The following is a 17,130-nucleotide window of genomic DNA, read 5'->3' as shown; positions in this document are numbered from 1 at the left end:
AACACAGGATGCCAAAGGAGCTCAGCCACAGTGTGAGGTAAGGCTACCCACATGGGTGAGGTGTTCACATATCTGCGTGAAGAGGACCTGGTGGCAGTATTCAGTCCTAAACTGTGTTTGGTGGTGGTTGGAAAAAATCATTCCTCACAATACATAACAGCGAACACGTTCCGAGATGGCATGTCACTGTTCCAAATCATTTGTGTCCTAAGAAACACGGAGATTGAAAGTGAGAGAGTTTGTCATGGAAGGTGATAGAGAGAGACAGAGAGAGTGACAGAGAGAGAAAGAGAGAGAGAAAGAGAGCAAGAGAGATAAATGAGAAGAGAAAAAGAGGAGACGAGAGAGTAGACAAGAGAGGTATATTTAGAGAGGAATAAAAGAAGGAAGGAATGAAGGAATGAATATGAAAGTGAGCACTCTATGCCCTAGTGTGTGAATCTCCTTCCCCTAGGAAGACATACACTGATGGATGTGATGGATGAGTCCAAGTTTTATGAAGTCATTCAAGCTTTCCTACCCTTTGATATTAACACTCCAATTAGTCTACCTTTTAACATAGGGCTGCCTTTTATGAATTTGTAGGGACATTAATCAGCACACAACACCAAAGAGAAGATTTTGAGTACAGTGTATATATTTTGTGGGTCAAGGAGAAAAAGAAGATCATATGGGAAATGGTAACTGTCTCATATCTACTGCCTACACCCAGTACACGTTAAAGAGGCAAAGTCACTTCTAATTTATTGCCACAGTGAGAACATGAGGGAAGACAAACATGGGAACAGAGAAGGGACATCACTGGTGCAGCTGCGATGTAGGAGAGGAGAGAGAATCTATTAAGTCAAACAGGAAGTGTGTAGGTTTTCCATCCTTCCATTGCTTCTTGTCTGATATTCAGGACTCTGTGAGTCTTGTGAGCCTCTTAGAGTCCAGGCCCGTGTTCCCTGCATCAATGAAGTGCCCTCACTGTGTCCCTCACACACCTAAACACCCGTTTTTCCACTGTAGTCACAGAGCTCAGCTGTGGGAAGATGTGTTGCGTGGATGACTAACTCTCGTGGAGTATCAACTCCTCAGGGATGGGTTGTATTCAAAGTTCCCCCTCTATAGGCATGTCCTATAAAGTGCAGCTCCTACCCTGAATTATGGAAGATACAACTGATGGCAGATCATCTAGCACTTTTGACGGAGTCCCCAGAGAATGCACAACAGAAGGACAGGGTGTAGGAAGGCTTCACCAGGCCAGGATCTGATAACTACATCTGCACTTCAGAGAGGGCTTCTGGGGACAGAGAGCCCCAGTCAGTAGTGAGTTCACATGCATGTTCCCCATGTCATCGAGCCTGAATCCCTGAGGCTTTCATATTTACAAGCCAGCAGCAGGAAACAAGGACACTCAAGTGTATCAAGTTCCTATGGATGCCGTCAAGACTCTCCCAGAAAATTCCCAAAGTGTAAAAGAGTCGGAACCGAAATTTTTGGGCAGCTTCTCTGCTGATGTATTTGGCTATTTGAAGGGGTGATGTACCCTGCATATGAGTACACAGGAAGGAGTGCACTGTTTCCTGTTACCTGTCTCCTTTGGGAAGAGGCTGGTGGCTGCTCTTTGGAGAGCTCAGCCCTATCTCTCCTTCCAGCTGTACCATAGCCATGGTCGTGATCTGCTAGGAAGGAAGTGCACTTAAGGACATGAGCATACAGCCCGACAGGCACAAAACAAAACCATATACACATTGTAATACAGAGAAACACAATCAAAAGTATACCCACATACAAACACATACACGTTTTAAACAGTTGGGCAGAGTGAAGGGGTCATAACTCCTAGGTTAATTTTCTGTAGTTGAAATCTAGGCCTGGAAATATGTCTCAAGTATATGGCATAAAATCCTCATGACCATGAGACCCTGAGTTGTGTCCCCAGTACCACTGAAAAAGGTGCAACTCATTCTGCACAGCTTTGTGTATATCATTGACCGTCCTTTAACCATTAGTTGTTTATTGATTCGTTTGGGTTTTTTTTTAATAAAGACATATTAGTAAGAGTGAAAATAGATTTAAGTTTCTTCTAGTGGTTAGAGTTGGTAAAGAGAAGTCACACAAGTTTTGATGTGAGACATTATGTTACGTGAGGTTTATGGATGAAGATGAGTGGATTGGGTGATGTCTGCAATCACAGGAGTCAGGTGAAGCTACATAAAAGTTTTGGGGAGTCACCATTCTCACTTACCTTTCCACAGGCAACCAGGAATCTGCATCCTGTGTGAAACTGTGTGTCTACAATTTGTCAGGTTGAAATCATGCTGGCAGACACAATGAAGCCACATGAATTCATATTCAGTACTTTTTCCAGTTTGTTTTCAAAAACATGGCTCAGACTGGAGTAGAGTGGGAGGAGTATGGGGATATGTATGTGTAGGTTCTAAGTGGAATATTATTTTGTCTTACCGAGGCATGGTGGGGCACGGCTGAAACCCCAGCTCTTTGGAGTTTGAGGCAGATCGATTGGAAGTAGAGACCTTCGTGGGCTACCAAGAGACAGCAAGAAAACCTTGGGGGACAGAGTTAGACCTTTGGTAAGAAACCCACTACAACAGCATTAAAAGCCCCAGTTATCATAAGTAACTCAGTTATGGAGTCATTTTGTAAAGTAGACAAAGTCCTGAGTTCCATCACAATGTGTAAAACAAGAAATGAAATGGTTTATTGAAACTAAGATAGCATTTCACAGGCCACAAAGAATTCACACTAAGCCTTACATACTTTGCTTTTTGCTTTTCTTTGCTCAGTTGTAGAAGTTATGGTTTGGATTGCACATTATTGTCAAATGTCTTTTCAACTGTACTCGTGACATTTCTGAAACATGTATCAAAGGTCTTGAAGGATAGGGCTTGGGTTATAGCTAAAGGAAGAGAAATAAATGCTGTGGAACTGACAAAAGTTAACTACAACCCAGCAGGATACTTCAACTTAGAAATTCAGTATAAACTACATAACTGTAAAATAGATAATGCATGTGGTAGGGTGTAAGTGTGGGACAAGGTATGGTAAAGGAGGGGATTCAAGCAAGAGAATGTGGTCCGTGGAATTAAAAAGCATTAGGAACGATAAGAAGGAAACATGCTGCAATTGCCCCAAGTTGACTAGGAAGGAGATGAGCTACACAAAACCTGGGGTAATGTAAGAGGCAAAATGAAAACATGCATGGAACTGTCAAAATGAATACCCTGTGTCCAAGGAATGTATCCTAATTTAAACATAAACCAACAAACAAATAAATCAATCAATAAGTAAGTAAATAAATGGTTTGGGGGGAAATTGAAATCGTCATATGCGTGCTGAAGATTCCTGTGTAGAATATTTCCGTTGGGAATCTTGTAGTCCTCTTGCCAAGAAAGCAAAAGTTCTCAGTCCAGTAGCCTCAAAAACACGAAAGAGAGCAAATATTCAGGTATTTCTTTGCGTTGGTGTTTTCCCTGTTCAGATTCAGAACTGTTCATTTTGTGCTTTTTTTTTTTCTATTTTTGTTTTGTCTTACTAAATCCATATGAGTAGAGAAGGGAGGTAGACACCCATGCCTTGAAATGATAGAACTGCCACAACACCACATTACCATTTGCAGCTGAAAGATTAGGAGATTGACGATGTTTCCCTTAGGTGGGATGCGTAATGGTGATCATGTGACACTGCTGGGCCTCTTCAAAGTCCCTGGGGAGATGACTTTGCCCACGTGAATTTTCTCCAGTATCCTGGAAGGAAATGCAAATAAGAGTTGCTTTCTTTTCAATGCTATGGTGGAACTCCAGATGTCCAAGAAGAAAGGAAAACGTTCTAACTAATCTACATGTACTGTTTTGTGGGTGTTTTTTCCAGTGATTTTGTGGGGGGTTATTTCTTTTAGAGACAGTCTACCTATGCCATTACAAGTTTCTCTGAAGTCTTTAATGCAATCATCCTAATCCTATCAGATAGAATCTCATAATCTCTGAGATGGAAAGTTTGTGTGACAAGTTTCTTCACAGGTTTACTTGGACCAATTTAAAAGTACTTCCCATCTTGAAGAATTTATGTTCATTAAATACGGAGATAGAGAAACAACTAAGTGAAAAGAACCCCTTAACAATGGGTTCAGAAATATCTCAGAAACTCATAAAAGCTTGTCTATATGTGTTTGATGGTTTGGGGTTTGAAGTCAAGGCCTTGAGCTGAATATGCAGAGGCTTGGCCATGTGCCCAGCCTTAGAATTTCTTTCTTTTTCATATCATTCATAGTATTTTTTACTAGTGCCCATTAATTGTACAATATGAGTGGTTTCATTATGATATCTGCATACATGCATATAATGTACTTTGCTTCCTGTGTCTCTCTTTACACAACCCAACTAAAATCTGCTTCAAATTTTGACTGCTTTTTGAAAAATAACTCTTTCTGTGTTTCAATAAGACTTTTTCTTTTGTGTATTCAATAGTCAAAAAGTATTGTACATTTTCTCTTTGATGGTATTGGGGCTTTATATCAAGACCTTTTCATTTTTCTGCAGCTGCTTCACAATATTCCCAGACTTAGATTTCCCATAATTAACACAAACCTATATGAGTATGGCAATGTCACAGTTCCACCAGCTTATTTAATGGTTTATTTCGTCTTTGCATTTTTTCCTTTCTTTATTGTACTATTTTTGTTTACTGTGTGGCATTGGGTTTGCCAACTCTATGGGCTTCCTTTGTAAATTCCATAATTTGCCCCATACTCTTTCCAGTAGAAGGAAATGCAACTGATTGGTTTTTCTCATTGTGATCTGGGCGTGAGGTCCGTAAACCATTGTGTCTCCCCTTGATCGTGTTTGTTGATATAGAAATTGGGGAAGGGACAACCTTGAAGTCTCAGGGATAAGGAAAGACCAAGCCCTTTAAAGCAGATGACATTGAGTTCTGGAAGGTGATTGGTGGAACTTGTGTGAACTGATGGGGCGTGGCAAATGGGGATAGAAAAAGGCCAAGCGCTCCAAAGGTCAGTCATTGGAGACTTCCTCAGAGGGAAAAAGGACTCCTCAGTTACTGGAAGTTCCAGCTAGAAAAATTGGGGATTCTTGCTCCTGCAGAAATGGAGGCTGCTCAACACCACTGGAGAGGTAAGTCTGAGTCTTATGTGTTTCCAAAACAGATTCTCTACTTTCAATTGTCCTGTTGCTAAAAGTCCTTTGGTGTGTTTTTGACCTTTAGCCCAGGGGGTGCCCTCTTGGGAAGATGCAGATGTTAATAAGCATGAGAGTGTGTTGGCAACAGACAAAGCTCCCAAGGAGAAATTCTGTGTGACTAGGAAGCAACCTTATGTGGTTGGTGCTGGGCTGCAGAACCTGGGGAACACCTGCTACATGAATGCCACACTGCAGTGTCTGACATACACAGCCCCTCTTGCCAACTATATGCTGTCCCAGGAGCACTCCCAGACCTGTTGTCCACTGAACACCTGCATGATTTGTATTTTGCAAGCTCACGTGATAAGATCTCTCCAGCACTCTGGGAAGGTGATCCAGCCTTTGAGGGCCCTGGTGACTGGTTTCCATAAATATAAGCAGGAAGATGCCCATGAGTTTCTGATGTTCGTTTTGGGTGCAATGCAGAATTCATGCCTGCCTGGGCACAAGGATTTGGATCCTCAGGCTGAGAACACCAGCCTAGTCTGTCAGCTCTTTGGAGGATACTGGAGGTCTCAAATCAAGTGCCTCCGGTGCCATGGCATTTCTGATACCTTTGACCCCTATCTGGATATAAGTCTGGATATCAAGGCAGCTCAGAGTGTCCAGGAAGCATTAAAATGTTTAGTAAAGCCTGAAAATCTGGATGGGGAAGAGGCCTATGATTGTGCTACTTGTTTAAGTAGAGTGCCTGCTACCAAGACACTGACTTTGAAAACCGTCCCCAAGGTTCTTATCCTTGTGTTGAAAAGGTTCTCTGATTTCACGGGTGTTAAAATCAGCAGGGTCGTGCAATACCCAGAGTGTATTGATATGCAACCGTATATGTCTCACCAGAACACAGAACCACTTGTGTATGTCCTGTATGCTGTACTGGTCCATGCTGGGTTGAGCTGCCACAGCGGGCACTACTTGTGTTACATAAAAGCTGGCAACGGACACTGGTATGAAATGGATGATGCCAAGGTAACTCCCTGTGGCATTACATCTGTGCTGAATAGGCAAGCTTATGTCCTCTTTTATGTTCAGAAGAGTGAGCTCAATGGACACAGTATTGGTTTCTCTCATTGTGAGGAACAAAGTCTCCTGGAGGTGGCAGACCAGGACATGGGAGCGCAACAAAGAGAGCTTCACAGACCGTCCAACATGCAAGTTGGAGAACCCTGCGGGCACAAGGAAGATTCAGCAACAAAAGAAATCACCTTAGACCAGTGGAAAATCCTCCAACAACAAAACCGGCCAAAGTCTGAATTCAACATCCGGAAAATAGAAGGCACCCTGCCTTCCAATGGAATCATGATTCACCCATCAAAGTACAGGGTGGGCATGAGAAAAAATCACACTGAAAAGGAAATTTACCTGCCTGCCCAGTGTTCCAAGGACACTGGCCACCTTCCTTGTGTGGGTGTGTGCCCCAGAGCTAACAAGAGGAAGAACAAGCAGCGCAAGAAGTCTCTCCTTGTATTCTCATGATTTCACTTCATGAACTGCTCTCCTTCAGGGGAAGAGACAACTGAACAGGGTCAGAGTGCTCCAGAGAGGGCAAGTGGGATTTGTGAGCATGATCTCTGTAAATGAGAAGCATTTATGTAAAGATCATGTGAAAACACATTACCAATTGTTTCAGAAAATAGACCTTTTGTTTTGATGTCTCGGGTTTCTTTTTCAATATCCTGTGCTGTGTAATTTTCTGTAGAGAATAGGCCCTGAGAAACGGCCCATTTTTAGTATATGTCTTTGAATGCTATAAAATTGTCAAAAGATAATGGTCAGTGAGAGCGTTGCATTGGATGAGTTCACTCAACATAAATCGATTAAAGTTTAAGAAGCTGATAGGAGTGCAGCAGATTTACATAAAAGGTATTTGGGTTCAGAAAACTTACTAATTTGTAGGATGTTTTCATTTTTGGTATTGCAGTTTTAAGTTCTTCCTTTTCTTTTTGTCTCACCAAATAAAGATTACAAAAAGATAATCCTTCCTGTGTACTTGCCTAAATACTGAGACCCATGTGCACACCCACTCTGCTTTGCCAACATGAGATGCTGACAGCAACATCTGGATATCCACTGAGCAGTTGCAGGTGAGCTGAGAGAAGTGCCCTGTGGTCAGCATTTGCCAGGGACACACAGGATGCAGTGCTGCCTGCAGTGATCCTGTGTGGACTGCAATCATATGTATGAAGGATCACAGGCACTGACGGGTGTGAGGGAAATGCTCTGGCTTATCCATGCAGTGATGTACACAGGAAATGTGTTTTTGCCAATGAATCTTGGTTTCTGCATTGATGGGCATCTTTTGTCTCATAAGAAGAAGATGAGTGCAAAGAGCAGCTAATGAACAAAAAGAGTTATGACTATATACTCAGTGAGATGTAGAGCACTTTGGAACCAGTGGAACAAGTGTATGGAACTCAGGGAGAGAGGGAACAGAAAAGACAATGATAGACCATCAGGCAAGTTGCGTACCACAACATGGCAAGGTGGAGGAAAGTAGAATGTGTCCTGACAGCTGTTCAAAATAGGGTCGTGGGAGGTACAGGGGGAAGGGATAATAAGGGAAAGGGATGAACAGACAAAAGTAAGGCACTCCCACAGAGGGAATACAGGGAGTTACCACTTTGAACATAAACATGAATATTAATTTTATACAAGGAGGAAAGTAATTGGGTAGCAGGTGTTTTGGGCTGCTTCGCTAGTTGGAGGTGTGAAGGCATCCTAGGAGATTAAGGGGACCATATATGGTACATGGGCTTCATATTTATATATGATGCAGAAGTAAAAAAAAGTCCTTCAATTGCTTCCAGTGTCCTGGGGAGAACCCTGATGAGTAGCTAATATGGGTGCCGTGTAAATTGTGCACAGTATGAAATTAATAGGAATCATTAGTAGGAATCGCCTCCTGGACAATGTATATATCTTACTACAATATTTATAAAAATTATTTCGTTGAATCTCTTTATGTGCATGGATTTGGGGGAATAATGAGTGGAAGGGAGAACAGCTTTGACTCATGCATCTTAGGGGATCAGGACAGATTTACACTAAATTCAGGGATAGAAAACAGAAGTTTCTCTAGGGTGATGTTAGAAGAGATAGTGGGGATACCGCAGAGTTGGTGGGAAGGGGCGCTCCATCCTACTGGGGTCGTTATCACCACAACCTTTCACAACCCATGCAAATACATGGCCAGCAAGAATGTTAAGGGTATTGATCTCCATGTTTCTCTTCTGACCTGCTTTATGGGAAGTGTTACACCCTGTTTTTTGTGCATGAGGAATGAAGAAAAAGGGCAAACCTGACCATCAAAGACAAGAGTTTGCATGTGGATGACAAGTTCATTAACACAGGATGCCAAAGGAGCTCAGCCACAGTGTGAGGTAAGGCTACCCACATGGGTGAGGTGTTCACATATCTGCGTGAAGAGGACCTGGTGGCAGTATTCAGTCCTAAACTGTGTTTGGTGGTGGTTGGAAAAAATCATTCCTCACAATACATAACAGCGAACACGTTTCGAGATGGCATGTCACTGTTCCAAATCATTTGTGTCCTAAGAAACACGGAGATTGAAAGTGAGAGAGTTTGTCATGGAAGGTGATAGAGAGAGACAGAGAGAGTGACAGAGAGAGAAAGAGAGAGAGAAAGAGAGCAAGAGAGATGAATGAGAAGAGAAAAAGAGGAGACGAGAGAGTAGACAAGAGAGGTATATTTAGAGAGGAATAAAAGAAGGAAGGAATGAAGGAATGAATATGAAAGTGAGCACTCTATGCCCTAGTGTGTGAATCTCCTTCCCCTAGGAAGACATACACTGATGGATGTGATGGATGAGTCCAAGTTTTATGAAGTCATTCAAGCTTTCCTACCCTTTGATATTAACACTCCAATTAGTCTACCTTTTAACATAGGGCTGCCTTTTATGAATTTGTAGGGACATTAATCAGCACACAACACCAAAGAGAAGATTTTGAGTACAGTGTATATATTTTGTGGGTCAAGGAGAAAAAGAAGATCATATGGGAAATGGTAACTGTCTCATATCTACTGCCTACACCCAGTACACGTTAAAGAGGCAAAGTCACTTCTAATTTATTGCCACAGTGAGAACATGAGGGAAGACAAACATGGGAACAGAGAAGGGACATCACTGGTGCAGCTGCGATGTAGGAGAGGAGAGAGAATCTATTAAGTCAAACAGGAAGTGTGTAGGTTTTCCATCCTTCCATTGCTTCTTGTCTGATATTCAGGACTCTGTGAGTCTTGTGAGCCTCTTAGAGTCCAGGCCCGTGTTCCCTGCATCAATGAAGTGCCCTCACTGTGTCCCTCACACACCTAAACACCCGTTTTTCCACTGTAGTCACAGAGCTCAGCTGTGGGAAGATGTGTTGCGTGGATGACTAACTCTCGTGGAGTATCAACTCCTCAGGGATGGGTTGTATTCAAAGTTCCCCCTCTATAGGCATGTCCTATAAAGTGCAGCTCCTACCCTGAATTATGGAAGATACAACTGATGGCAGATCATCTAGCACTTTTGACGGAGTCCCCAGAGAATGCACAACAGAAGGACAGGGTGTAGGAAGTTTTCACCAGGCCAGGATCTGATAACTACATCTGCACTTCAGAGAGGGCTTCTGGGGACAGAGAGCCCCAGTCAGTAGTGAGTTCACATGCATGTTCCCCATGTCATCGAGCCTGAAAACCTGAGGCTTTCATATTTACAAGCCAGCAGCAGGAAACAAGGACACTCAAGTGTGTCATGTTACTATGGATGCCGTCGAGACTCTCCCAGAAAATTCCCAAAGTGTAAAAGAGTCGGAACCGAAATTTTTGGGCAGCTTCTCTGCTGATGTATTTGGCTATTTGAAGGGGTGATGTACCCCGCATATGAGTACACAGGAAGGAGTGCACTGTTTCCTGTTACCTGTCTCCTTTGGGAAGAGGCTGGTGGCTACTCTTTGGAGAGCTCAGCCCTATCTCTCCTTCCAGCTGTACCATAGCCATGGTCGTGATCTGCTAGGAAGGAAGTGCACTTAAGGACATGAGCATACAGCCCGACAGGCACAAAACAAAACCATATACACATTGTAATACAGAGAAACACAATCAAATGTATACCCACATACAAACACATACACGTTTTAAACAGTTGGGCAGAGTGAAGGGGTCATAACTCCTAGGTTAATTTTCTGTAGTTGAAATCTAGGGCTGGAAATATGTCTCAAGTATATGGCATAAAATCCTCATGACCATGAGACCCTGAGTTGTGTCCCCAGTACCACTGAAAAGGGTGCAACTCATTCTGCACAGCTTTGTGTATTTCATTGACCGTCCTTTAACCATTAGTTGTTTATTGATTCGTTTGGGTTTTTTTTTTAATAAAGACATATTAGTAAGAGTGAAAATAGATTTAAGTTTCTTCTAGTGGTTAGAGTTGGTAAAGAGAAGTCACACAAGTTTTGATGTGAGACATTATGTTACGTGAGGCTTATGGATGAAGATGAGTGGATTGGGTGATGTCTGCAATCACAGGAGTCAGGGGAAGCTACATAAAAGTTTTGGGGAGTGACCATTCTCACTTACCTTTCCACAGGCAACCAGGAATCTGCATCCTGTGTGAAACTGTGTGTCTACAATTTGTCAGGTTGAAATCATGCTGGCAGACACAATGAAGCCACATGAATTCATATTCAGTACTTTTTCCAGTTTGTTTTCAAAAACATGGCTCAGACTGGAGTAGAGTGGGAGGAGTATGGGGATATGTATGTGTAGGTTCTAAGTGGAATATTATTTTGTCTGACCTAGGCATGGTGGGGCACGGCTGAAACCCCAGCTCTTTGGAGTTTGAGGCAGATCGATTGGAAGTAGAGACCTTCATGGGCTACCAAGAGACAGCAAGAAAACCTTGGGGGACAGAGTTAGACCTTTGGTAAGAAACCCACTACAACAGCATTAAAAGCCCCAGTTATCATAAGTAACTCAGTTATGGAGTCATTTTGTAAAGTAGACAAAGTCCTGAGTTCCATCACAATGTGTAAAACAAGAAATGAAATGGTTTATTGAAACTAAGATAGCATTTCACAGGCCACAAAGAATTCACACTAAGCCTTACATACTTTGCTTTTTGCTTTTCTTTGCTCAGTTGTAGAAGTTATGGTTTGGATTGCACATTATTGTCAAATGTCTTTTCAAGTGTACTCGTGACATTTCTGAAACATGTATCAAAGGTCTTGAAGGATAGGGCTTGGGTTATGGCTAAAGGAAGAGAAATAAATGCTGTGGAACTGACAAAAGTTAACTACAACCCAGCAGGATACTTCAACTTAGAAATTCAGTATAAACTACATAACTGTAAAATAGATAATGCATGTGGTAGGGTGTAAGTGTGGGACAAGGTATGGTAAAGGAGGGGATTCAAGCAAGAGAATGTGGTCCGTGGAATTAAAAAGCATTAGGAACGATAAGAAGGAAACATGCTGCAATTGCCGCAAGTTGACTAGGAAGGAGATGAGCTACACAAAACCTGGGGTAATGTAAGAGGCAAAATGAAAACATGCATGGAACTGTCAAAATGAATACCCTGTGTCCAAGGAATGTATCCTAATTTAAACATAAACCAACAAACAAATAAATCAATCAATAAGTAAGTAAATAAATGGTTTGGGGGGAAATTGAAATCGTCATATGCGTGCTGAAGATTCCTGTCTAGAATATTTCCGTTGGGAATCTTGTAGTCCTCTTGCCAAGAAAGCAAAAGTTCTCAGTCCAGTAGCCTCAAAAACACGAAAGAGAGCAAATATTCAGGTATTTCTTTGCGTTGGTGTTTTCCCTGTACAGATTCAGAACTGTTCATTTTGTGCTTTTTTTTTTTCTATTTTTGTTTTGTCTTACTAAATCCATATGAGTAGAGAAGGGAGGTAGACACCCATGCCTTGAAATGATAGAACTGCCACAACACCACATTACCATTTGCAGCTGAAAGATTAGGAGATTGACGATGTTTCCCGTAGGTGGGATGCGTAATGGTGATCATGTGACACTGCTGGGCCTCTTCAAAGTCCCTGGGGAGATGACTTTGCCCACGTGAATTTTCTCCAGTATCCTGGAAGGAAATGCAAATAAGAGTTGCTTTCTTTTCAATGCTATGGTGGAACTCCAGATGTCCAAGAAGAAAGGAAAACGTTCTAACTAATCTACATGTACTGTTTTGTGGGTGTTTTTTCCAGTGATTTTGTGGGGGGTTATTTCTTTTAGAGACAGTCTACCTATGCCATTACAAGTTTCTCTGAAGTCTTTAATGCAATCATCCTAATCCTATCAGATAGAATCTCATAATCTCTGAGATGGAAAGTTTGTGTGACAAGTTTCTTCACAGGTTTACTTGGACCAATTTAAAAGTACTTCCCATCTTGAAGAATTTATGTTCATTAAATACGGAGATAGAGAAACAACTAAGTGAAAAGAACCCCTTAACAATGGGTTCAGAAATATCTCAGAAACTCATAAAAGCTTGTCTATATGTGTTTGATGGTTTGGGGTTTGAAGTCAAGGCCTTGAGCTGAATATGCAGAGGCTTGGCCATGTGCCCAGCCTTAGAATTTCTTTCTTTCTCATATCATTCATAGTATTTTTTACTAGTGCCCATTAATTGTACAATATGAGTGGTTTCATTATGATATCTGCATACATGCATATAATGTACTTTGCTTCCTCTGTCTCTCTTTACACAACCCAACTAAAATCTGCTTCAAATTTTGACTGCTTTTTGAAAAATAACTCTTTCTGTGTTTCAATAAGACTTTTTCTTTTGTGTATTCAATAGTCAAAAACTATTGTACATTTTCTCTTTGATGGTATTGGGGCTTTACATCAAGACCTTTTCATTTTTCTGCAGCTGCTTCACAATATTCCCAGACTTAGATTTCCCATAATTAACACAAACCTATATGAGTATGGCAATGTCACAGTTCCACCAGCTTATTTAATGGTTTATTTCGTCTTTGCATTTTTTCCTTTCTTTATTGTACTATTTTTGTTTACTGTGTGGCATTGGGTTTGCCAACTGTATGGGCTTCCTTTGTAAATTCCATAATTTGCCCCATACTCTTTCCAGTAGAAGGAAATGCAACTGATTGGTTTTTCTCATTGTGATCTGGGCGTGAGGTCCGTAAACCATTGTGTCTCCCCTTGATCGTGTTTGTTGATATAGAAATTGGGGAAGGGACAACCTTGAAGTCTCAGGGATAAGGAAAGACCAAGCCCTTTAAAGCAGATGACATTGAGTTCTGGAAGGTGATTGGTGGAACTTGTGTGAACTGATGGGGCGTGGCAAATGGGGATAGAAAAAGGCCAAGCGCTCCAAAGGTCAGTCATTGGAGACTTCCTCAGAGGGAAAAAGGACTCCTCAGTTACTGGAAGTTCCAGCTAGAAAAATTGGGGATTCTTGCTCCTGCAGAAATGGAGGCTGCTCAACACCACTGGAGAGGTAAGTCTGAGTCTTATGTGTTTCCAAAACAGATTCTCTACTTTCAATTGTCCTGTTGCTAAAAGTCCTTTTGTGTGTTTTTGACCTTTAGCCCAGGGGGTGCCCTCTTGGGAGGATGCAGATGTTAATAAGCATGAGAGTGTGTTGGCAACAGAAAAAGCTCCCAAGGAGAAATTCTGTGTGACTTGGAAGCAACCTTATGTGGTTGGTGCTGGGCTGCAGAACCTGGGGAACACCTGCTACATGAATGCCACACTGCAGTGTCTGACATACACAGCCCCTCTTGCCAACTATATGCTGTCCCAGGAGCACTCCCAGACCTGTTGTCCACTGAACACCTGCATGATTTGTATTTTGCAAGCTCACATGATAAGAGCTCTCCAGCACTCTGGGAAGGTGATCCAGCCTTTGAGGGCCCTGGTGACTGGTTTCCATAAATATAAGCAGGAAGATGCCCATGAGTTTCTGATGTTCGTTTTGGGTGCAATGCAGAATTCATGCCTGCCTGGGCACAAGGATTTGGATCCTCAGGCTGAGAACACCAGCCTAGTCTGTCAGCTCTTTGGAGGATACTGGAGGTCTCAAATCAAGTGCCTCCGGTGCCATGGCATTTCTGATACCTTTGACCCCTATCTGGATATAAGTCTGGATATCAAGGCAGCTCAGAGTGTCCAGGAAGCATTAAAATGTTTAGTAAAGCCTGAAAATCTGGATGGGGAAGAGGCCTATGATTGTGCTACTTGTTTAAGTAGAGTGCCTGCTACCAAGACACTGACTTTGAAAACGGTCCCCAAGGTTCTTATCCTTGTGTTGAAAAGGTTCTGTGATTTCACGGGTGTTAAAATCGGCAGGGTCGTGCAATACCCAGAGTGTATTGATATGCAACCGTATATGTCTCACCAGAACACAGAACCACTTGTGTATGTCCTGTATGCTGTACTGGTCCATGCTGGGTTGAGCTGCCACAGCGGGCACTACTTGTGTTACATAAAAGCTGGCAACGGACACTGGTATGAAATGGATGATGCCAAGGTAACTCCCTGTGGCATTACATCTGTGCTGAATAGGCAAGCTTATGTCCTCTTTTATGTTCAGAAGAGTGAGCTCAATGGACACAGTATTGGTTTCTCTCATTGTGAGGAACAAAGTCTCCTGGAGGTGGCAGACCAGGACATGGGAGCGCAACAAAGAGAGCTTCACAGACCGTCCAACATGCAAGTTGGAGAACCCTGCGGGCACAAGGAAGATTCAGCAACAAAAGAAATCACCTTAGACCAGTGGAAAATCCTCCAACAACAAAACCGGCCAAAGTCTGAATTCAACATCCGGAAAATAGAAGGCACCCTGCCTTCCAATGGAATCATGATTCACCCATCAAAGTACAGGGTGGGCATGAGAAAAAATCACACTGAAAAGGAAATTTACCTGCCTGCCCAGTGTTCCAAGGACACTGGCCACCTTCCTTGTGTGGGTGTGTGCCCCAGAGCTAACAAGAGGAAGAACAAGCAGCGCAAGAAGTCTCTCCTTGTATTCTCATGATTTCACTTCATGAACTGCTCTCCTTCAGGGGAAGAGACAACTGAACAGGGTCAGAGTGCTCCAGAGAGGGCAAGTGGGATTTGTGAGCATGATCTCTGTAAATGAGAAGCATTTATGTAAAGATCATGTGAAAACACATTACCAATTGTTTCAGAAAATAGACCTTTTGTTTTGATGTCTCGGGTTTCTTTTTCAATATCCTGTGCTGTGTAATTTTCTGTAGAGAATAGGCCCTGAGAAACGGCCCATTTTTAGTATATGTCTTTGAATGCTATAAAATTGTCAAAAGATAATGGTCAGTGAGAGCGTTGCATTGGATGAGTTCACTCAACATAAATCGATTAAAGTTTAAGAAGCTGATAGGAGTGCAGCAGATTTACATAAAAGGTATTTGGGTTCAGAAAACTTACTAATTTGTAGGATGTTTTCATTTTTGGTATTGCAGTTTTAAGTTCTTCCTTTTCTTTTTGTCTCACCAAATAAAGATTACAAAAAGATAATCCTTCCTGTCTACTTGCCTAAATACTGAGACCCATGTGCACACCCACTCTGCTTTGCCAACATGAGATGCTGACAGCAACATCTGGATATCCACTGAGCAGTTGCAGGTGAGCTGAGAGAAGTGCCCTGTGGTCAGCATTTGCCAGGGACACACAGGATGCAGTGCTGCCTGCAGTGATCCTGTGTGGACTGCAATCATATGTATGAAGGATCACAGGCACTGACGGGTGTGAGGGAAATGCTCTGGCTTATCCATGCAGTGATGTACACAGGAAATGTGTTTTTGCCAATGAATCTTGGTTTCTGCATTGATGGGCATCTTTTGTCTCATAAGAAGAAGATGAGTGCAAAGAGCAGCTAATGAACAAAAAGAGTTATGACTATATACTCAGTGAGATGTAGAGCACTTTGGAACCAGTGGAACAAGTGTATGGAACTCAGGGAGGGAGGGAACAGAAAAGACAATGAAAGACCATCAGCCAAGTTGCGTAGCATAACATGGCAAGGTGGAGGAAAGTAGAATGTGTCCTGACAGCTGTTCAAAAGAGGGTCGTGGGAGGTACAGGGGGAAGGGATAATAAGGGAAAGGGATGAACAGACAAAAGTAAGGCACTCCCACAGAGGGAATACCGGGAGTTACCACTTTGAACATAAACACGAATATTAATTTTATACAAGGAGGAAAGTAATTGGGTAGCAGGTGTTTTGGGCTGCTTCGCTAGTTGGAGGTGTGAAGGCATGCTAGGAGATTAAGGGGACCATATATGGTACATGGGCTTCATATTTATATATGATGCAGAAGTAAAAAAAAGTCCTTCAATTGCTTCCAGTGTCCTGGTGAGAATCCTGATGAGTAGCTAATATGGGTGCCGTGTAAATTGTGCCCAGTATGAAATTAATAGGAATCGTTAGTAGGAATCGCCTCCTGGACAATGTATATATCTTACTACAATATTTATAAAAATTATTTCGTTGAATCTCTTTATGTGCATGGATTTGGGGGAATAATGAGTGGAAGGGAGAACAGCTTTGACTCATGCATCTTAGGGGATCAGGACAGATTTACACTAAATTCAGGGATAGAAAACAGAAGTTTCTCTAGGGTGAGGTTAGAAGAGATAGTGTTGATAACGCAGAGTTGGTGGGAAGGGGCGCTCCATCCAACTGGGGTCGTTATCACCACAACCTTTCACAACCCATGCAAATACATGGCCAGCAAGAATGTTAAGGGTATTGATCTCCATGTTTCTCTTCTGACCTGCTTTATGGGAAGTGTTACACCCTGTTTTTTGTGCATGAGGAATGAAGAAAAAGGGCAAACCTGACCATCAAAGACAAGAGTTTGCATGTGGATGACAAGTTCATTAACACAGGATGCCAAAGGAGCTCAGCCACAGTGTGAGGTAAGGCTAC

The 17,130-nt window shown here is 42.3% G+C and overlaps 2 protein-coding genes across 2 annotated transcripts; both read left to right on the top strand.

Moving 5' to 3' along the window:
- The first annotated feature begins 51 nt into the window (after positions 1-51).
- Positions 52-8,531, top strand: LOC141411381 (ubiquitin carboxyl-terminal hydrolase 17-like protein 6). The gene is made up of 3 exons (XM_074042871.1): positions 52-229; positions 5,227-6,606; positions 8,476-8,531. Exons 1-3 carry the CDS (start codon positions 52-54, stop codon positions 8,529-8,531), a joined length of 1,614 nt encoding a protein of 537 aa, XP_073898972.1.
- A 61-nt stretch (positions 8,532-8,592) lies between these two features.
- On the top strand, positions 8,593-17,073 carry LOC141411380 (ubiquitin carboxyl-terminal hydrolase 17-like protein 6). The gene is made up of 3 exons (XM_074042870.1): positions 8,593-8,770; positions 13,769-15,148; positions 17,018-17,073. Exons 1-3 carry the CDS (start codon positions 8,593-8,595, stop codon positions 17,071-17,073), a joined length of 1,614 nt encoding a protein of 537 aa, XP_073898971.1.
- The last annotated feature ends 57 nt before the right edge of the window (positions 17,074-17,130 follow it).

Source organism: Castor canadensis, chromosome 10, assembly GCF_047511655.1.
Source record: "Castor canadensis chromosome 10, mCasCan1.hap1v2, whole genome shotgun sequence".
Classification (NCBI taxonomy): Eukaryota; Metazoa; Chordata; class Mammalia; order Rodentia; family Castoridae; genus Castor; species Castor canadensis.
This window is presented reverse-complemented; position numbering and strand designations above follow the sequence as displayed.